A 19,043-nucleotide genomic window follows, 5' to 3' on the forward strand; every position below is an offset into this window, starting at 1 on the left:
TGTGCTAACAAAAATAAAATACGAAACGGAGGGTAATTACCGGTCTGGGCCGTAAAACCATATACATTTATCTCTCACATCATCATCATAATCCATAATCCACACGTGCTTTAATCAGTGAAGCGTAACTCGCTGTCGGCCCGGCCCCGGAGGATAAAAAAGCACTTTAAAAACGTAAAAAATATCTTTTAAATATAATTTTGTACATTAAATTTTATATATCACTGATTGATCAATATTATTATTATATGTATGCAGCATGAATTGAACAATATTAAACTGAAAATTGGTAGTCCTAGGCCCTACTCACCAAATATTATTATTTTTGTAGCGCACCAGCCAGCAGTGCAGTGTGTGGTAGACCCGTGATTAATAATCTGCGAGTCGTTTCGTCCAGTATATATACCTATGATTTGTAATTGCTGCAAATGATAATAAGAACACCTCTTGTTTTTGTTTCAAGACTAGGCCTGGTGCAAAGAAAGTAAATATTATTTGTTTAAATCTGTTTTTAAAAAAATCTTAAATTATTAATATTAATAATTAATATTGTTAAATCATGGAGGAATTTTATACCTCCATGGTTAAATCATAAAACGTCTTTTCTCACTTTTTTCCGGAGTTTAATTTATATTATCATAAATGCTCCTATAACTGCATTTTTTCTATTACGTACAACTTCATAGTATAAGCCTGTCAAATTGTCGACTTGCTGCCTTTCGACCAACTGCAGACAACTCTGTAACTTCTGGATGAATAAACCTTGTAATTTTTTTCTTTTTCTTGAAGTATGTCCAGTACGGCAGCTACAACAATCATGCAAAGTTCTAATTCTGCTTCCACCATTCCCAAAAAGGGATCTTCTGAAGGTTATACCATTGTCAAAGAGGGAACATCTGAAATATTATTTCCAAAATCAAATGAGGTATTTTATAATCCAGTTCAAGAATTCAATCGGGATATAAGGTATTAAAGAATTTCAAATTAATCATTTTAGTCAGTACCATTTTTCCTCCCTCTCAAATCAGTTCCATATAATATTTGTCTCTTAATGACTGTACATCGGCAGGAGTTTATGTTATGCTTTATAGATTTGAGCAGGCTATTTGACATCATCCATTTGTTTTAATTTACATGTAAATTATTATTTGCACAATAATAGTACACCGAAAATATCATCTTTTTTCAGTTCTTTGGTTATAAGTCTACATGCGAGTCAAGTATTAAAAAAGAAAGGAATTGAAGGTATAGTTAAATAAGATGTGTATACAACTAATATTTTAAGTAAATATTTATATCAACATTTCACTTTTATGCTCATGTGTCGCACCTTGCCTCACTGGCACTAGGTCCCTGATTCGCTCAATGTAATATGTTAAAAACTGGTATCATATTTACTGCTGTGACACCAGATATAATGGTTTTTAATCATGCTATTATGAACATTGAATATACTTTTTTAAACAATAGTTTATTTTTATTTAAATTCTAAGACAAAATAACCAAAAACTTCCAGTCAATTTGGCTATTTTGTTCTTTAAATTACAGTTTATTCAGGTAAATAATTTTTTTTCAATCCAATGTAAAATTTGTATTTCACAGTTTGTTTGAAACAAAAAAATACCACCAACGCCGCCAACACTTGCGATTCCCAAGATGAAGAAGAGTTGAAGAAAGTTTATCCAGGTGATCAGTTGGAGGTAAAGCCATTCTCAAATAAAAATTCCTTGGCAGAAATTGTAGCTATAATTTTTTGAGATACTGTATCAAAAACAGTCACCTTCTTGGCAAAGATAAAATCAAAATATATCACAGTATTGATAGTATAAAGCTCTGTCTGCACTATAAAATGTGACAAAAAAATATGATGTCATTTCACTACTATATTTGGGAATATCACTACCATATTTTGGCACATCACACTTGTTTGATAGTGTAGACAGAGCTTTAAACCTTCCTTCTGTTAAAAAACTTTAGGATGGCATTAGTATTCTAGAAGGATTGTCAGCCAGCGGTCTTCGCTCAATCCGCTATGCTAAGGAAATTCCTGGTATCAAGAATATTGTAGCCAACGACTTCTCGGTAGCTGCTGTTGAAAATATTGAAAGGAATATAAAACATAATAAAATTGGACATTTAGTGAAAGCGAGCCTATCAGATGCAGCGTAAGTACACCATGTACTTGGACTATTTTAGCTTTGTTTTATTAAGATTTTATTGGTTTATAAATGATTGTATCATTTGAGAAACACTGCCATAAAATTAAAAACAAATAAAAAACTTTGTATCATTTAGGTTGCTTATGTACAAGTGTCGCTCAAACCCAGAATATGATGTTGTTGATCTAGATCCTTACGGAAGTCCTGCGATGTTCATCGATGCTGGAGTTCAAGCTGTCAAAGAGGGTGGGCTTCTTTGTGTCACATGTACAGATCTTGCCGTGTTATCGGGTAACCATGGTGAGACATGCTTTTCAAAGTATGGTGCGATGTCCCTTCATGCAAAGTTTGGACCTGAGATGGTAGGATTCTGTCGTTTCAATTATTTATTTTTTACTTCAACATCGGTTGCATCTATAGTCTTATTCAGTTGAAGTCTTTCCTTTTCAAGTTTTTAAATTTAAATTATTTCCACTTCTCGTCTATTTTAATATATGTACAGTGGATTGATTTCATTTCATTTATTTATTCCTGGGACCCCAAAAGCAACAGAGTCTCCATAACATGAAATGTCTAGGGCCCCAGAAGAACTTAACTACATAAAATTAAAAATCAATATACAGTTTAAAATATATTAAAAAATTTAAAAACAAGAAAAAGAGGAAAAGAAACACACCGGAGTCGAATTAAGGATCTGTAAAATGTTGTTTTAACTGCCTCAGAAAGAGAAGAAAGGACAGACGAGTCTCTGAGGGAAACGATGGATAGGCAAAGATTTGAGAGCTTGTTTATATGCGTTATATAAGAATGAACTATTATTATTATTATTATACAGTATTCATTTTTAATTGCCCAATGTACAGTGTTTATTATATTTAATTGATTGTGAATGATTTAATAGGCTTTACGAATAGTGCTTCAAGCCATTGAAACCAGTGCCAATCGTTATCATCGCCACATTGTCCCGTTGGTCAGTGTACAAGTTGATTTTTACCTCCGAGTGTTTGTACGTGTCTTTACAAGTCAAGCGGCCGCAAAACGCTCGGCAAGGTGTGTGAGCATGTCGGCTTTATTTAATATGTGGCTTTCCCCTTTTTTTTTATAGTTGCTATAGGTTGTATAATGGAGGGAGTTTATTATATCTCTTCGTTTTGTTTCGTTTATTTATTTTTTCCACTCACTTATATATATATATATAATTTACACAACATGTATTAAATGTGGGTGGATGGAGGTTCACTGAAGTTCACTGAACTTTAAGTCGTGACCCCCGTAGGCCTATAAGTATACTAACATTGCTACGGAGTAGACTAAAATATGTATCTCTTTGATCTAAATCCAAATCAAAATCTACTCCAAACCCAAACTTTCAAACCAAAATGTACAGTTGGTTTTCTTATACCGTACATTATTACTAATTCAATTCACATTTATTTACTCATCGTTTATAAATACAGTTTCATAGCATAAATGATGGCAAGGATCCTGCATAGAGAAGTTTACACTTCTGTTTTCGCAGCACCCTTTTACATAAAAAACATAAAACAATAAACACAACATAATAGATACAAAAAAAAAAAAAAAAAACATTTCCTATATACATTTTAGAGTTGTTCATCATCAAAAAGCGATACTGTTTTTCTAACATGATTATTTATACATTTTGTCTTAAAAAAGAAGATATTCAGTTTATTACTTCCAGTACATGTGGATTGTGGATACAGTATGTAATATATTAAAATATACTAAATTTGTATCTCAGTACACTGATTATATTTTATTTTTTTACTGACAGCAAGAGGGCGCTTGTGTATCATTGCACAGGATGTGATAGCTTCCATCTTCAAAGACTTGGAAAGGCTATCCCGCGGGAAAACAAGTGAGCTTTTAGAAATTGAAAGTTTTAAAACTGTTTGTTTAATTAAATAAAAGGGATCAGTTTAAAGAGTTCTAAAATCTTGAATTATATAAATTTATTTCTCTGTTGCTATAATAAGTAATGATTATTTTCAAATGAATGATTTTACTGTAGAGTATGCATACTGTATATGTCAATGAATAATTTTTGAAATCTATTTTTTATCTTTTTTTATAGAGAGCCTCGTTTCACCCCAGCCACAGGACCACCCTGTGGTCAAATATGCACAGATTGTGGGAGCAATTTTCAGGTAGAGTAAAAAAAAGTGGTACTAAAACCTTCTTACTACAAAATCAAAATGCATTTATTTCAAAAGCGTGACCTCATTTGTGTTATTTCTCGTTAGGTCGGTGGTCCTATCTGGAATGAACCAATTCATGACCTGGACTTTGTTCAAAACCTTGTGAGTACTCTAGATGATATACCAAAAGAAAAGTATAAACGATTTAAAAAGATCAAAGGAACGCTGACTGTTATAACAGAGGTAAGACAAGTAGTTTATTTTCGCAAATACAAGCGCCACCAATTATCAACACTCACTGTGCAAGACGTATTTTTTTTCTTCTATAATCATGGCAATGGCTTTAATTGTTTTAACTTTATTGACTAAAAATAAATTCAAGACAGAAAATAATTACATGATACCATAAAACATGCAAAGTATCCTTTTCCAATGATTGATTTACTGTATTTTTAAACAATAATAAACAAATTGGTTTTTTTTCCAGGAATTACAAGACAGCCCTCTATATTACACGCTTAGCCGATTATGCAACATCATTCACTGTACTGTACCATCAAATGTAAAGTTTCGTTCAGCTTTGTTGAATGCTGGCTACCGAGTGTCGATAACACATACATCAGCTGAGGCCATCAAGACGGATGCACCAAGTTCTGTCGTCTGGGATATAATGAGGTCGTGGGTCAGTAGATCGTAAATTACTAGTTCAAAAAGTGTAAACAAGCTAAATGAGGTTTTCCAGTCACCAGCATTTCCCCGATAGGCTTAAGAATCCAGCTTAAACCAAGAAATGATATACAACTTTAAATTTTCTTTTATTTTGGCTTTTGTATTTATATTTTCAGGAGAAGTTCAATCCAGTTAAACAGAGCCGCTTAACAGAAGGTAGTGTGGCGTACAATTTACTACACAAAGAGCCTGTGTAAGTAGATTGGTGATTATTGTTATATTATGTAGAAAGAAAGAATTCTTGTCAAGCTCTGTCTACACTATCAAACATTATGTTCCCAAATATGGTCATGATTACGGCATATCACACTTTTTTTGTGAAACTAGTTTGATAGTGTAGTTCAGTATTTCCAATGAGGTCGTTGCTGGTGGTAAAATTAGGAGCTGATCATATCAAATACACAACCTTTGACCTTTTCTTTACAGCATTGAGGCATCATTTGAGAAAAGACCTGATGCGAACCCCAAATCACGACAGCAGAAGATGAGTCGCTTCCCACTCAACCCTGAACCTCACTGGGGACCAAAATCAAGAGCCAGGAAACGGTAAATATCAACTCTATGTGCATACACCATTTCACCATATCTATTTTTTTTATTTCTCACAGTATAAAAAAGTTTATATTTATTTGAGTTGATGAAAAGAAGTACTAAATGTTTAATATTTTTTCCAGAAAACCAGATTTGACAAAAGAGGAAAATTCGTCAAATGATGAACAAACAAAACGGTCGAAGGATAGTACAACGGTTGAAAACTCAGAATTGGAATCAAAGGATATCACTGAAGAAACGTGATGGAAACACAATTGATAAAATTAGGAAGCAAGACTCCTTGTGGCATGATTGCCTACCAATCTTTAACCCTTTGTTCTCATATCATAGCAAGAAAGCACTTGCTGTAATAAAAGATACGTAGCGATTCAGTTAACCTTCTTGATCAGTAGATACTGTAACCATTGTAATGACACATTAATAAGCAATTTTTATTTTGGATCGGATAAATACCCTCATTGGAACTTGAATCTAAATTATCTTAGTTCTTAGCATCATAGAGGGGAAGTAAATGGCAGGGTCAGGTTTTAATTATACAGTAATATATATTTGTAAAATTAAAAGTTATGATTGAGTACATTTAAATTTGTTAGGTGGTGAGGGATGCTACAGACTACAGTTCTGCAAATTTCAACCGTTTAAGGCCAAATAATGCATAACTGCAAGTATGATGTAATGTTTTTAAAAATTTATGTTTGTTACAAAATGAAATGAATCAAGTACTGTATTGCCAAATGACGTAATCTTTCTGAAAACTAAAGGCAAAAACTATGTATGTTTGGGTGTCTTGTCTTTTCTAAAGCAGAAGTCGGTCTTATGCAAATACAGTAGAACAAATAATGGACTTAAAATATTTGTTATCGTAACAACACAGACAAACAACAAATTAAACAAATTCTCAATACTGCTTTGAAATTTATTTACTTTTCATTCAAACATTTGTATTTTTTATGTGATCTTGTTTACAATCCCTTGAGTACGCGTGCTTTCCACTTTTTAAGAGGTCCGTGATCTGGGAAGTACTGGACACTAACGCCATCTGGTATTAAATGTCCGCTTGCACGTTTTTCTTCATAGTCTGGGCGATCCCACTTAGTGAAGCCCCATCGTTTAGAGATGTAGATCTGTGGTTTAAAAAAAGAGGGGTTACAATTTACTTACTACTTCTAAAGATGTCAGACAGGAGAAAATACTTGCTTTTTTTTAACATTTATTAACAATTATATGTTGTACCTTCTGTCGTCCTGGGTACTTGAACTTTGCCCTCCTGAATGCTTCAAGGGCATGTGCACGGCTTCCTTCTTTTATTCTTATGGACATGATTGTTTGACCGATTCGGACACGAGCAACTGTTCCCTGTGGCTTACCAAAGGCACCTCTCATTCCGGTTTGAAGCCTAAGTGAAAAAAATTAAATATTTACTGGGTTTTTAGTCGCGTGGAAGCGACTCTATAGTTCACTATGTCGGTCGGTCGGTCCGGTATCACTATGCGTTTTATCGCTTTCTGACCTTATCTTGATATCAGTTTAATCTAGCTAGGTCAATTTTTCACAGTATATTCCTTATGGCCAGGAATCAATGTGGTTATGTTTTCACGGTGCGCAATAAAAAATTACGCGGTCTACGCACGATTTAACGAAATCACGTTTGTAATCATATCTTCACAACCATGAATCACAATTAAATAAAATTTGGTACTCATAAATTTCAGGGCATAAATCATCATATGACAATACAATTACGTGCGTAGCGCATGTGCGCTTAACATTTTCAAAATTTATTTTCGATGAAATAAGAGTACATTTCAGGCAATTTTAAGCGTTTACAAAATTGCCATGAGTGCGCATATTTTTGCGCGCGCACTGCGCGTTAAATGTTATTGCGCACTCTTTTTGCCCGATTTCTGTTTTCTTGACTTACTTTTCAACTCGAAATTACGTTATACGAGCACGTCGAAAGTGACAGGCTACGCACGTGTAAATTTAAAAAAAAAAAATGTTTTTAAACATTTCAACATTTTTAAACATGTTCAGTAATTTCGGTCAGTATAGTTCGGTCGGTCGGTCGGTCTCTGTCGGTCCGGTATCACTATGCATTGTAGCACGCGACTTAGTGGCTGTTGGCCTTGTTTTTCAACTGGGTTAGTCGTTGTGTAGATCTATAAAAAAAAATAAAAATGTTATCTATATCTTACCTATCAGCTCCGGCACACGACAACATTTTATTGATTCGGACGATGTGGAATGGATGTACCCGTATCCTGATGTGGAACGAATCCTTTCCACAGTGTTTCACCATGTATTTGTTGGCACAGATACGAGCGGCTTCAAGAGCCTCGGAAGAAAGCTGCTCAAACTCGTCGGACACCATGTGAATACAAAGTGGAAATTCATCTACAAGCGCCTTCTTACGACCCAAATCAAAGATACGAATCTTAGGATCTTTAAAAAAGAATATATAAAATATTAGTATAAAGAAATACGCCTTTTTGACTATGTTGTTCTTACTAGGAGTAAAAAACTTAGTTAAATTAGACTTAGGTTAGTAAGTACCATTAATATATTGCCATGTAGCTTTTAATTTATTTCAAGTTACTTACCTGGTACACCCCTGCAGAAACGAGACTTGGGGTATGGTTTGTTTTTGCAGTAACGATAGCTGGAAAGTTAAATTAAAAATATATCATTTATTTTACATAAAACTAAAAATAAAATACCAGCCACAAGCCTAACTAGGGCTAGGCCTAGCATTTATGAATTCCCCGTCAATAATATGATGTTAAATTTCTCAAGTGTAGTCGAATTTTGTCATTCTATAGGCCCGGGCCCGATCCACATTCAAGCCCAGTTCTAGCCTACTAGGAGGAGGTGTCGAACTACTACGTTATCCACTTACCATCGGGCTGGTCGTCGTCCCATTTTTCCTGAAATAAATTTACAAAATTGAGATTAGAATCTATATTTCTTGTAAAAATAAAACCACCAATTAATTGAAAATGTATTAGGTGAAATGAACGTTACATTTTTGTTAAGGAAAAAAGGCACTAAATTAGTGATTAAATACGATTTCTATGGCCATAAATGTTATACCCACCTTGTTGAAGGACAGTGTTGGGAAAAGAGAAAGATTATTGAGCAATAGCGCCCTTATGCAGTCATTTTATACTCGCTCGCTTAGGCTTGAAATGGCTGTCGCAAATTTGCAAGTCATTTATATTAGTCATAATTTTGATGTTCTAGAATGGATTGTATTCATTGAGGATTGCATACATACAGGTTTTGATATAAACCAATTGAAAAAACGACAAATTTATTTTTTTTGTGAGATATTAGGCAAAATTATTATAAATGTACGTAGACCTAAACTTCGAAGGGCCTGGTGGATAAAGGCTATAACTCTGAGGAAAATATTGACCTCTGAACTCTTCATCATGAGACCTGGTTTGTTTTTATTTACTTTTTAAATCGTAAGTTAAATACTGTATATTGAACAATTACTTAAAATTAAATAAATTTTATAATGGTGATCATTTCCTATGTTATTGCTATGTTAGACATTTTTACTTTAAAATGATTGGTGGCTAGCGGGAGCCAGATAGCTGCGGTTGTTGTGCGCCAAGGGTTGAGCCTATTTCGGATGGGTGTGTGTGAGAGCCGAGTTAAGGGCAAGAAGGCATATGTTAGGCATTGTTTTTGGGGTCGTTTCGCCCCAGGAAATTTACATGTAGAAACTGTTATTCATCAGTATATGTTTTTAAATATTATTAAATACATTATAAATACTAAAGTATGTATATGTGTTTTTACTATATATATATATATTGAGAATCATGTCATAAATTAAATTTGGTAATTTGATTTAATAAATAAACTCCTACTACTAGGCCTATGTATAAGTATATTAATATTAATATTATTTAATGCCGTGGCTAAAGATACGGTAACGTATCCTAACTTCCGTTTGCTAAAGGTACGGTAAAATTGTATACGTCATAATCAGCCCGTTTACTAAAGGTACGGTAAAATTGTATATGATGTCATAATCAATCAGCCAGTGGGGTGGTGGTACATGTGTGACGTCATTGTGTAAGGACTTTGGATTTGTTTTCATACCTTTATCATACCTTTAGCAAACAGAAGTTAGGATACGGTACCATATTTTTAGCCACAGCGTAATATTAAGATAGACGAATATTATATTATACTTAATAATTTTATACATTTTGATATATTTTCAGGCGATGGATAAAAACAAAACCGATAAACAAAATTTACTAGACCGGCTGTTAGATGCGGTGAAACAGTGTCAGGTTCGTTTTGGTGGTCGCACAGAACTTGCTACTGATGTGGACAGCAGGGTATCATGCTTATGTGCACAATTTGAAACCGTACTTATGCACGGTTTAAAGAAATCGTCAGGAAATCCACTAAGTGCAATTAAGTATGATATTTTTTTTGTTTTCAATTTAGAGTTTCTGAATTTTGTATGAATTTATTAGAAAAAAAAAGAAAACATCTTGACCTAAATTGATATATCGTGTGCTTATTTTACAGACAAATGACAGGTATTCAAGTGCCATCAATTGCCGGTATTAAAACAGAAACAGATGCTGGTAAATAATTATATTCAGAAATTGTTTACATTTTGTATATTATATTATTAGAGTTATTAAATTTAGCGAAGTGTATACATTTTAAATTTCAGTATTCTGGCCAATTGTAAAAGAGCATCTTACACGCCATGAACTGCAACGGTACACGTCCCTTAAGAATATTACAACTGATGCTGGTAGAGGGCGTGCTTGGCTGCGGAGCACATTGAATGAACATTCGCTTGAACGTTATTTACATACAATGCAGGCGAATAAACAGTTGTTGTCGTAAGTGTCCTCAAATTTTTACAAATTCATGTGCAGAGGTTGTGTTTTTTATTTTGGTTGTGCCTGAGTGGATACGATTTCATCGTGCTTATACATTGAACTGCACATATTAAAACACCTGTTTTCCAATAATATGAATAAGTATTTTGGTTTATATGTTTGCTTTTTGTGACCAGTTAGAGGCCAGAAATTTTGTTATTTGCTCAGCTAGACTCGGCTAGTGGGAACATTCTGCAGTCTCAACTTATATTTACTCTACTTTCAGTCAGTTTTATGAACCGTGGTCGTTTATTCTTGACGAGGAGAGAGCAAGCATGCTACCTACTATGGCTAGGGGATTGGGCTCTATATTATTTGCAATTAACATTGACAATGAACAACTTAATGGAATTAAACCGGTAAGCTTTTTGATCTGTCGTAAATTTCAAGAATATTTTGTAGGGATGAACCATCAGTCCAATTAATGACACTTAATTGTCCTGGGAGATCTGTCTGTATCAAACAAAAAAGACTGGGTGTAATTAATAGAAAATATATTTTGTAATTTCCAGTCCAAAAGATGACACTTAAATGTTTGGTATGAGATCTGGCATAATTAATAAGAGATATATTTTGTAGGGACCACACAATTCCAGTCCAAAAGATAACACTTAAACTGGTATTAGATGAGATCTGGTATAATTAATAAGAGATATATATTTTTTTAATTGCTTAGGCTTCATTACCTTCGCTGTCGTCAATGATTAGCACTGAAACCCCTCAGTTGATTGATAGCACTACGATAGAACAGGAGCCAGTATTGTCAAAAGAGGTGTCCAGTCGCACAGGTAGGTTGACTGCAGTTACAGTAGGTGTACTGATGCAACAAAAAATAGTCTCAAATTAGCTAAGCTAATTACTGTGCCTATATGTATACATAAGGATACATTCTTCTTCTTCTACATAAACTTCTGAAATGAATTGAATTAAATTCAATCTATTTATTAAGTACAATCCATTATATTTACAATTATTTTTTGCCTATTTTTCTTGTCTCAGGTTCATTTGACAAAGAAAAGAAAGAGAAAAAGAAAAAAAAGAAGAAAGGACCGACATCTATAGTGTCATTTGACGATGAAGATTCAGAAAAAAGTTCAACGGAAAATCATCCTTTGTCAAAAAGGAAACCTAAAAGCCAAAAATCATCCCCTTCCAAAAGTGGTACAACCCATATTTCCAACACATCGACAATTCAAAATGTTTATGAATATAAAGGTGAAAGGTTAACTCAGAAAAAAGAAATAGATAAAGGTCAAGAGTTACAGGTCAATGAACGGTTACATGATGGTTCTTTCGATGCTGGAACGTCAGAGGCTATTACTTTAGAAGATACAACGCCAACAAACTCTATTCCAATAAATTTTAAGACCTCATTGCATCCATCCCATTCAGACAATATTATAACTAACCAATCACATCTTTCCACTTCTTTTCCCGGGAAAACTCCACCTTCAACTCCATATGATTCATCGCTTCTCTCTCAATACGAGAAGATGGACTCTGATTATATTTCAAGAAAACTACAGGCTGGCGATACACAATCTTCACAGCAAAATTCAGATGAATTTGAAGGGTCTGAGGAAGTAGTTCCAACGGAGACGCAAAAAAGCGTTTTAGTAAATGGAGAAGTTGTTCATTTGAGAGCTTCCAGCCAAGATGGGTTATTCCAAGTGTTTGGTGAAGATGGACCTGGTGATTTAATACCATTATCACAAGATGCTGCCACAACAGGTAAAACTATTCTTCCCAAATACTCCCCTTCATTTTGCTTCCTTAATTAAAGACTGAATGTTCTTAGCCAGCTCATTATTTAGTTACTATTTAGCAAACATGAACAACATTTAATGATTTATCCTATATTGTTTCGCTTTAAAGAATCCTGGGTTAGATATTTTAGCAATTTGTTTAATGTTTCGTAACATTGTTAGTGTAGTTTAGTTTAAAAGTGTTTGTATCTTGTATGTGTTGTTTGTCTATGTGTTGAGTTTACTGTTGGATGGGAATAGAAATAATTATTTAGGTACTATCTAGCAAACATGAACAACATTTTATTATGTTTCGTGGTGGCTTTGAAGGCCACTTTAACATAGCCTTTTCTTTCTAATGTAATAAATGTTATTCGATTATTTACATTTTTTTTTTTTTTAGAGGATACGCAATCGAATGATTCAAGCATGTTGGGGTTTGGCATTGAAACAGAAAGTGCTACAATGGGAGTTGCACTTGCTCAGAAAGGTCTTCAGTTAAAGTAAATTATACAACATTTGTTTTTTCATTTACCATATTCTTTTCTATTTAATGTACATAGAAATATCTGGGTTTTTTTTGGGTTTTTTTGGTCAATTTGAGTGAATTTAAATAGTGTTCTTTTATTTATTTTTTTTATTTAGGTTGCCAAAGTTTCTAGAAAATTCTACACTACCTTCACCAGAATATGAATCAATGTCCACTGGTAATTATCAGTTTAATTCTGATTGCTAAAGTTAATCATTCTAATAAGACTTGTATGAATTCTTCCTATTTTGAACTGCAAGTTTGGAATTAAAAGTTATTGTACAAATTGATATTAAAATTGTGTCTTATTTTAGATGATTTGAAGCAAGCGTTAATGTCTATAATGATGCGTAAAGATGAAGTTGAAGACCAGAATAAGTGAGAAAAATATTTTTTTTCTGTTATTTGTCATTCAATGATTTATTCTATATTATTTCGCTTTAAAGAATCCTGGGTTAGATATTTCTAGCAATTCTTGTATATTTTGTAAAATTGTAGTAGTTTGGTTAAAAATGTTTGTATTTTATATGTGTTGAGTGGTGAATCTTGAGTTTACTGTTTGATGGGAAAGAGTGTTACATGACAATTCATTTCATTATTTTTAAAAATGAATTACTATTTACGTTTTAAACTTGATTTGTAGATCATTACGAGTGTTACTTGACAGTGAAATGGAGCATACAGCTAAGTTACGAGCCGAGTTGGACGAACTTAAGAAAGATTACGATGACCAGGAGGAACAAAGTTACTCAAAAATTCAAAATCTTACGAGGTGATATAGAACTATCAAATTTAAGATTGGGGTTGACATTTTAGTTTGCATATTGAGACTGGGTTACATACAGTATCATCCAGTTACTAAAAACATTTATTAACATATAAACAGTATGTTCATGGAATGTATTTACACGAATATAACTGTATAACATTAAAATTAATGTTTCTTCTGTTTTTCATAACTATACTTTTGCTCGCTGATAATGTATACATTAAAAAATAACCAATTATCTACAGTTGCCCTTTTTTATCATAATTCTGTTTTTTGTAATTCGCAGAGATAATGAAATGCTCAAACATCAACTGAAGAAGTATGTTGGAGCTGTACAGATGTTGCAGAGAAAAGGCTCTTCATCACTTGATGGTAAGTCAGGCATGTTGTTCTGCTACAGTATTCTATACCCAGTGTGACACACTCAAGATGTATGCTGTTTACAATTGACCTATGACCTTAAGACTTAATAGGAAGTCATACTCTTTATTGCTGATCTTTAGAAACACTTAACTCCAAAGTCTAATTACTACAAAATCTGTGTATACGGAAAAAGCTAAATCAAAACGAAAAAGAAAACAGCCAGAGTGAAGTAGCAAAATAACTCTAAGGTTAATGAATAATATATAATATGTATAGATAAAACATTCTTTCTATTAAAACTATATAATAAAACTATAGTCAAATTATTATTATTACACAGGAATCAAGGGTATTAGAAAGGATGACCTTCAACCTCTGATCCCTGACCCTAAGCCTCCTCTTGTAGATTACAGGTAAGTTTGATCTGTTTTGATGTTGTAATGGATTTTGTTTTTTTGTTCTTCCAAATGTTTCTGTATTGCAATCAAATCTTTCCACTTCTTTTCCCGGGAAAATTTAATTGCATCTTTGAATCTGCGTTTTATTTATAGTGAGCAGTCAGCGGAGTATGAACGTAAGCTGATCCAGGTTGCAGAGATGCACGGAGAACTGATGGAGTTCAATGATCACCTTTCGCGAGTACTTAAAGCAAAAGAAAACCTAATTCAAAGACTTAAATCTGAATTAGTAGATCTTAGAGGACCGGTAAGTTTAATCATGTGAATGCACTTCATATATAACTATTAATAAATTACCATCAACGGTCATAAAATCTAACTCAATCAACCAGTTCCATTCAAGGTTGGAAAAACACTTGTCTAATTCTTTCAGTTTGCCCCCTGTAGTAGACATAGAAATATATATATAATCAAGTATAATATGTAGTGTTGTCTCTTAGCACTTACTTACGAACATATTTACTTTTTTCAGTTACCAGATCAGACCTCAATATCAGAAGATGTCAATTGTCAAGAACCTGACACGTAAGAAAAGTTTAAAGTTAACTTAAACTTAAAGACCAAAATATGCTATAACTGTTAAAATTGTAAATGTCTTGTTGTACATACGCTGTAATGAGAACTATCTTTTTCAGAGCATCTTTGACAGGTCCTGGAAGACCATTAATCAATCTTTGGATTCCCTCAGCATTCATCAAAGGAAGAAGCAAGGATACATTTCATGTTTATCAGGTAAATGCAGCCTTCCTAAATGAGACTTCTCCCACACAGTACACAGCCCCTCCCACATGATATAGCTCCTCCCACATATGATTTGGCTCTTATCACACAGTATGACTCACATAGGATATGGCTCCTCCAACACAGTATATGGCTCCTCTCACACAGTAGGATATGGCTCCTCCCACACAATAGGATATGGCTCCTCCCACACAGTAGGATATGGCTCCTCCCACACAGTACATGGCTCCTCTCACACAGTATATGGCTCCTCCCACACAGTATATGGCTCCTTCCATACAGTATATGACTCCACCCACATAGTATATATACTGAGTGTATGTCTTTTTCACAGATAGATGTGGTATGGTCCTCCCTCTAAAGATCTCAATAATTTATGCCGTCAAAACCTACCAAACTTTTAATTCATCCCATTTTGTAATCCATGTACTGCAAATAATGACTCATTAAAGTCTAAAGCTCTGTCTACACTATCAAACTTTATGTGATAAAAACATGTGATTTGCCCATAATATATGGACATGATGATGTCATACCATTACCATATTTGGGCATATCACTACCATATTTGGGCACACCACCCTTTTGTTGTCAAACTAGTTTGATAGCGTGAGCAGTGACAGAGCTTAATATTTGTTGTTGTTGTTTTGCCTTTTCAGGTTTACATTCGAATACGGGATGAGGAATGGAATATTTACAGAAGATATACACAATTTAGAGAATTCCACAACAAAATAAGGAAGAGCAATCCTGTAATTAATAAATTTGACTTCCCACCAAAGAAAGCAGTTGGAAACAAGGTAATGACTATGATTATGATTTTGACAATGATGTGATAAGCTGATGTTGATTATGATGATGATGTCTGAGAGAGAGTAACTATTTTGATTATGGTGAAGAGACTGAAGAACAAATTGGAATAAATGCCAGAATGATGTTGTTATTCTGTTTAGGAAGCAAAATTTGTTGAAAGCCGTCGCAAACTTCTCCAAAACTACCTCCGACATGTAATCAATCATTATCTTCAAAATTGTGCTGAATTAACGCAAGAACCTTGCAAGGCCACGCTACTTAAGTTTCTACCATTTTTTGGGTAAGTCTAACAACAGCAACATCCTCACAACTATCTTCTGTTGATAACACATTATATGGAAAACTGTATCTTACTAATATTGTACCTAGGAATCATTTTTTCACTTTACATACAAATCTAGACTAAATATTTTTGCATACATAGCGTTTCATACGTATAATACTTAATAACTGGAATAAAAATAAAAACATTGGCTGGTGGACTAACAACATAAACAAGACAATAACTAGATACTTTTGTTTGTGAATAGTGATCCAGTTACAAAACCTAAAAAGCAAGAAAGACCAAGATCATCATTGTTATCTGGCAGAACTACTGCAGCAGTAGCAGAGAATTCATATGAAGGTTTCTGATTGGTCAGAGGTTTATCAAAAGCAGCAGCAGAGAATTCATATGAAGGTTTCTGATTAGTCAGTGGTTATCAAAAGCAGCAGCAGAGAATTCATATGAAGGTTTCTGATTGGTCATTAGTTATCAAAAGCAGCAGCAGATAATTCATATGAAGGTTTCTGATTGGTCATTAGTTATTAAAAGCAGCAGCAGAGAATTCATAGAAGGTTTCTGATTGGTCATTAGTTATCAAATGCAGCAGCAGATAATTCATATGAAGGTTTCTGATTGGTCAGTAGTTATCAAATGCAGCAGCAGACAATTCATATGAAGGTTTCTGATTGGTCATTAATAGTACTTATCAATAATGTCTTTTTAACTAACTGTATGCATTTGAGGACATTGGGATGTGTATGTACTTTCTAAAGCCTTACATTATCAAACTTTATGTGACAAAATAAATGTGATGTACCCATATAATGATGATGTCATATCACTACCATATTTAGGAATATCACTACCATATTTAGGAATATCACTACCATATTTAGGAATATCACTACCACACTATTTTGATAGTGTAGACAGAGCTACAGTCGATTCCTGGACACTCTTTTGCTCGATTCTAGGTTTGACACAATCTGCATATATCTGCAAATCCTGTTTTGACAAGTGTTTTGAGAATCACTATACGTATGGTATATGCATTGTACAGAACTATTACACTGTCTATTTGAAATGGTGCTTAAAACTGACTATTTATTACTATTATTATTTCTGATTATGCAGACACAATGTGAAACTTGTGCACTTTCCATTCCAGCATGCTGTTTCTTCTGGTGTAGCCTACAGAACATCATACCAACTTGAATTATGATTATTAGCTGTACATTAAAATATGTAATAAATGTATCTGTACTTTAATGATTACAATTAATAACTATGTACAAAATAGGTACTGTAATAAAAAAAAATCATTCCCTATTTTTTTCCAATTTGTATAAATGTTTCTCCTGAAATGTGCAAAAATGAAAAATCCTTTTAGTAAGTTTCTCATCCTCCAACCGATATGTACTGTAGAAATATTTTAACTGTACACACTGACATTAGTGCTCTAATGCTTCCTTCAGTACAGCAATATTGTCTAATAGTGCCCTGTGCCCCAATGATTAAGTAATGTTAATTCCAATAGTACGTTTTCTATCCTGCAACATAGGAAATTTAGCACCAGCCATTTAAAACCTGTAAATGCACTAATGTTCCTAAGGTGCAGCAATATTGTCTAATAGTGCTTGTGGCCCAATGATTGTTTTAATAATAACTTTATTGTTTAATTTTAAAAGGTTATTACTATCACAGTGTGTTAATGTAAACGTATTTTAAACCAAATCAAGATTTATGAATATTAATTGGTTGCTTATGAATATGTATATTATCCTAGAAAGATTATAACTTGTGGGCTGCTATATTTTAATGTTTACTTTCAAGAAAGAATGCTTATATCAATATATTTTTATATAATTTCTATTTCATTTACAAAGGAATTTTATATTTACAATTTTACCTGTAGTAAGTTGTTGTATATATTATTACACATATATTTCCAACAGTATAAAATGTGTGTTTACTGTAACTATAGGCACAGAACAGGTAGAGATTATACCAACATATTTATCAGTTAATGTATTATGAAAAGTGTAAATCAACAGGAGGCAATTACTGAAAATATGACAATGCTGTGGGTATCAGTGGCTTGATCTCAATGGAGTATATAATGAAGTTGAATTTATACACCTGTGTTTAATTTGAGTTGTTAGGGGTTTTCAATTTGGGGTATACATGTTTTAATCATCGGACAATCAATTTTAAAGGTGCTTTTAGTATGTCAAAGTTTATGAAAGGGGATTGACATTTAAATATCAACAAACATCTGTACTATATAATTATGAAACAAAATAAAGGAATATTTTATCCAATAAGCAGCTATTCATGTTTTAAATGACACGGTATATATTATTATGTGCAATGGGTTCAAAAGGCGGGGGAAAAGTTGAGTAGAATCCATTTAACATCTTGATCTTGTTTCCGTATTTCCACTTTATTTAATTCCTATTTCCAGGATTTCAATAGTTTATTGACCATTTCTTTACTATCACAACTCAATTTCTGGTTCCAACTAAATAAATAAAAACTTTATTGTCCATCTACCCAGTTTGTCCATCCATGGCTTTTCTAACAATAACATAGCCTTCTATTCCCCTACTGTGTTGATTTTCATCCAAAAACAGCTATTTTTTATACTGCCATATTTATTTATGACCTACTTTCACAGATTGAAGTGTGTGCAACTGTTTAAAAAGTATTAAATTAAAACTTCTAGTGTTTACTTATTTGTTTTATGGGGGTACACGGTACAAAGGTACACCTCAAAACCGGATCCAATTAGAATTGAGCAACCCTGCTATCGTCTGACGTCATCACCAACTTGTCATCTGAC

At 33.3% G+C, this 19,043-nt stretch overlaps 3 protein-coding genes across 6 annotated transcripts; 2 read left to right on the forward strand and 1 right to left on the reverse strand.

Annotated features, from left to right (window-relative positions):
* The first annotated feature begins 92 nt into the window (after positions 1-92).
* Positions 93-6,488, forward strand: LOC140053512 (tRNA (guanine(26)-N(2))-dimethyltransferase-like). The gene is made up of 15 exons (XM_072098495.1): positions 93-174; positions 332-484; positions 790-966; positions 1,190-1,245; positions 1,603-1,700; positions 1,978-2,165; positions 2,296-2,521; positions 3,061-3,209; positions 3,955-4,038; positions 4,255-4,327; positions 4,424-4,561; positions 4,806-5,000; positions 5,164-5,240; positions 5,474-5,593; positions 5,722-6,488. Exons 2-15 carry the CDS (start codon positions 429-431, stop codon positions 5,840-5,842), a joined length of 1,758 nt encoding a protein of 585 aa, XP_071954596.1. The 5' UTR covers positions 93-174; positions 332-428; the 3' UTR covers positions 5,843-6,488.
* On the forward strand, positions 6,198-18,876 carry LOC140053466 (sorting nexin-29-like). 4 transcript variants are annotated; one of them, XM_072098490.1, is made up of 19 exons: positions 6,198-6,264; positions 9,838-10,040; positions 10,154-10,212; positions 10,305-10,479; positions 10,745-10,877; positions 11,195-11,306; positions 11,518-12,249; positions 12,667-12,766; positions 12,909-12,970; positions 13,107-13,170; positions 13,436-13,564; positions 13,848-13,933; positions 14,265-14,337; positions 14,476-14,629; positions 14,855-14,907; positions 15,018-15,114; positions 15,783-15,923; positions 16,077-16,216; positions 16,467-18,876. In XM_072098490.1, the coding sequence occupies exons 2-19, from the start codon at positions 9,841-9,843 to the stop codon at positions 16,567-16,569; spliced, it is 2,613 nt and encodes an 870-aa protein (XP_071954591.1). In that variant the 5' UTR covers positions 6,198-6,264; positions 9,838-9,840; the 3' UTR covers positions 16,570-18,876. The 4 variants fall into 4 exon arrangements, with proteins under 4 accessions (XP_071954591.1, XP_071954592.1, XP_071954593.1 ...); XM_072098491.1 differs by having other exon boundaries at positions 6,205-6,260; XM_072098492.1 differs by lacking the exon at positions 6,198-6,264 and adding an exon at positions 8,838-8,949.
* LOC140053528 (large ribosomal subunit protein uL16-like) lies at positions 6,495-8,772 on the reverse strand. The gene is made up of 6 exons (XM_072098496.1): positions 8,694-8,772; positions 8,496-8,523; positions 8,200-8,258; positions 7,795-8,041; positions 6,833-6,995; positions 6,495-6,723 (listed from the first exon to the last, which is right to left on the reverse strand). Exons 2-6 carry the CDS (start codon positions 8,516-8,518, stop codon positions 6,562-6,564), a joined length of 654 nt encoding a protein of 217 aa, XP_071954597.1. The 5' UTR covers positions 8,519-8,523; positions 8,694-8,772; the 3' UTR covers positions 6,495-6,561.
* Positions 18,877-19,043: the final 167 nt, after the last annotated feature.

This window comes from Antedon mediterranea, chromosome 1 (genome assembly GCF_964355755.1).
Source record: "Antedon mediterranea chromosome 1, ecAntMedi1.1, whole genome shotgun sequence".
Classification (NCBI taxonomy): Eukaryota; Metazoa; Echinodermata; class Crinoidea; order Comatulida; family Antedonidae; genus Antedon; species Antedon mediterranea.

What these genes read in the sequence shown, in the direction of transcription:
- LOC140053466 (XM_072098490.1), top strand. Translation starts at nt 9,841, where the DNA reads ATGGATAAAAACAAAACCGATAAACAAAATTTACTAGACCGGCTGTTA. An exon ending in ACAAGATGCTGCCACAACAG is followed by an intron (nt 12,250 to 12,666) that starts GTAAAACTATTC and finishes TTTTTTTTTTAG; the next exon opens with AGGATACGCAATCGAATGAT. An exon ending in GAAGTTGAAGACCAGAATAA is followed by an intron (nt 13,171 to 13,435) that starts GTGAGAAAAATA and finishes CTTGATTTGTAG; the next exon opens with ATCATTACGAGTGTTACTTG.
- LOC140053512 (XM_072098495.1), top strand. Translation starts at nt 429, where the DNA reads ATGATAATAAGAACACCTCTTGTTTTTGTTTCAAGACTAGGCCTGGTG. An exon ending in ATCCAGGTGATCAGTTGGAG is followed by an intron (nt 1,701 to 1,977) that starts GTAAAGCCATTC and finishes AAAAAACTTTAG; the next exon opens with GATGGCATTAGTATTCTAGA. An exon ending in AAATCAAGAGCCAGGAAACG is followed by an intron (nt 5,594 to 5,721) that starts GTAAATATCAAC and finishes TATTTTTTCCAG; the next exon opens with AAAACCAGATTTGACAAAAG.
- LOC140053528 (XM_072098496.1), bottom strand. Translation starts at nt 8,518, where the DNA reads ATGGGACGACGACCAGCCCGATG. An exon ending in GGACGACGACCAGCCCGATG is followed by an intron (nt 8,259 to 8,495) that starts GTAAGTGGATAA and finishes TTAACTTTCCAG; the next exon opens with CTATCGTTACTGCAAAAACA. An exon ending in TCGTGTGCCGGAGCTGATAG is followed by an intron (nt 6,996 to 7,794) that starts GTAAGATATAGA and finishes TTTTTCACTTAG; the next exon opens with GCTTCAAACCGGAATGAGAG.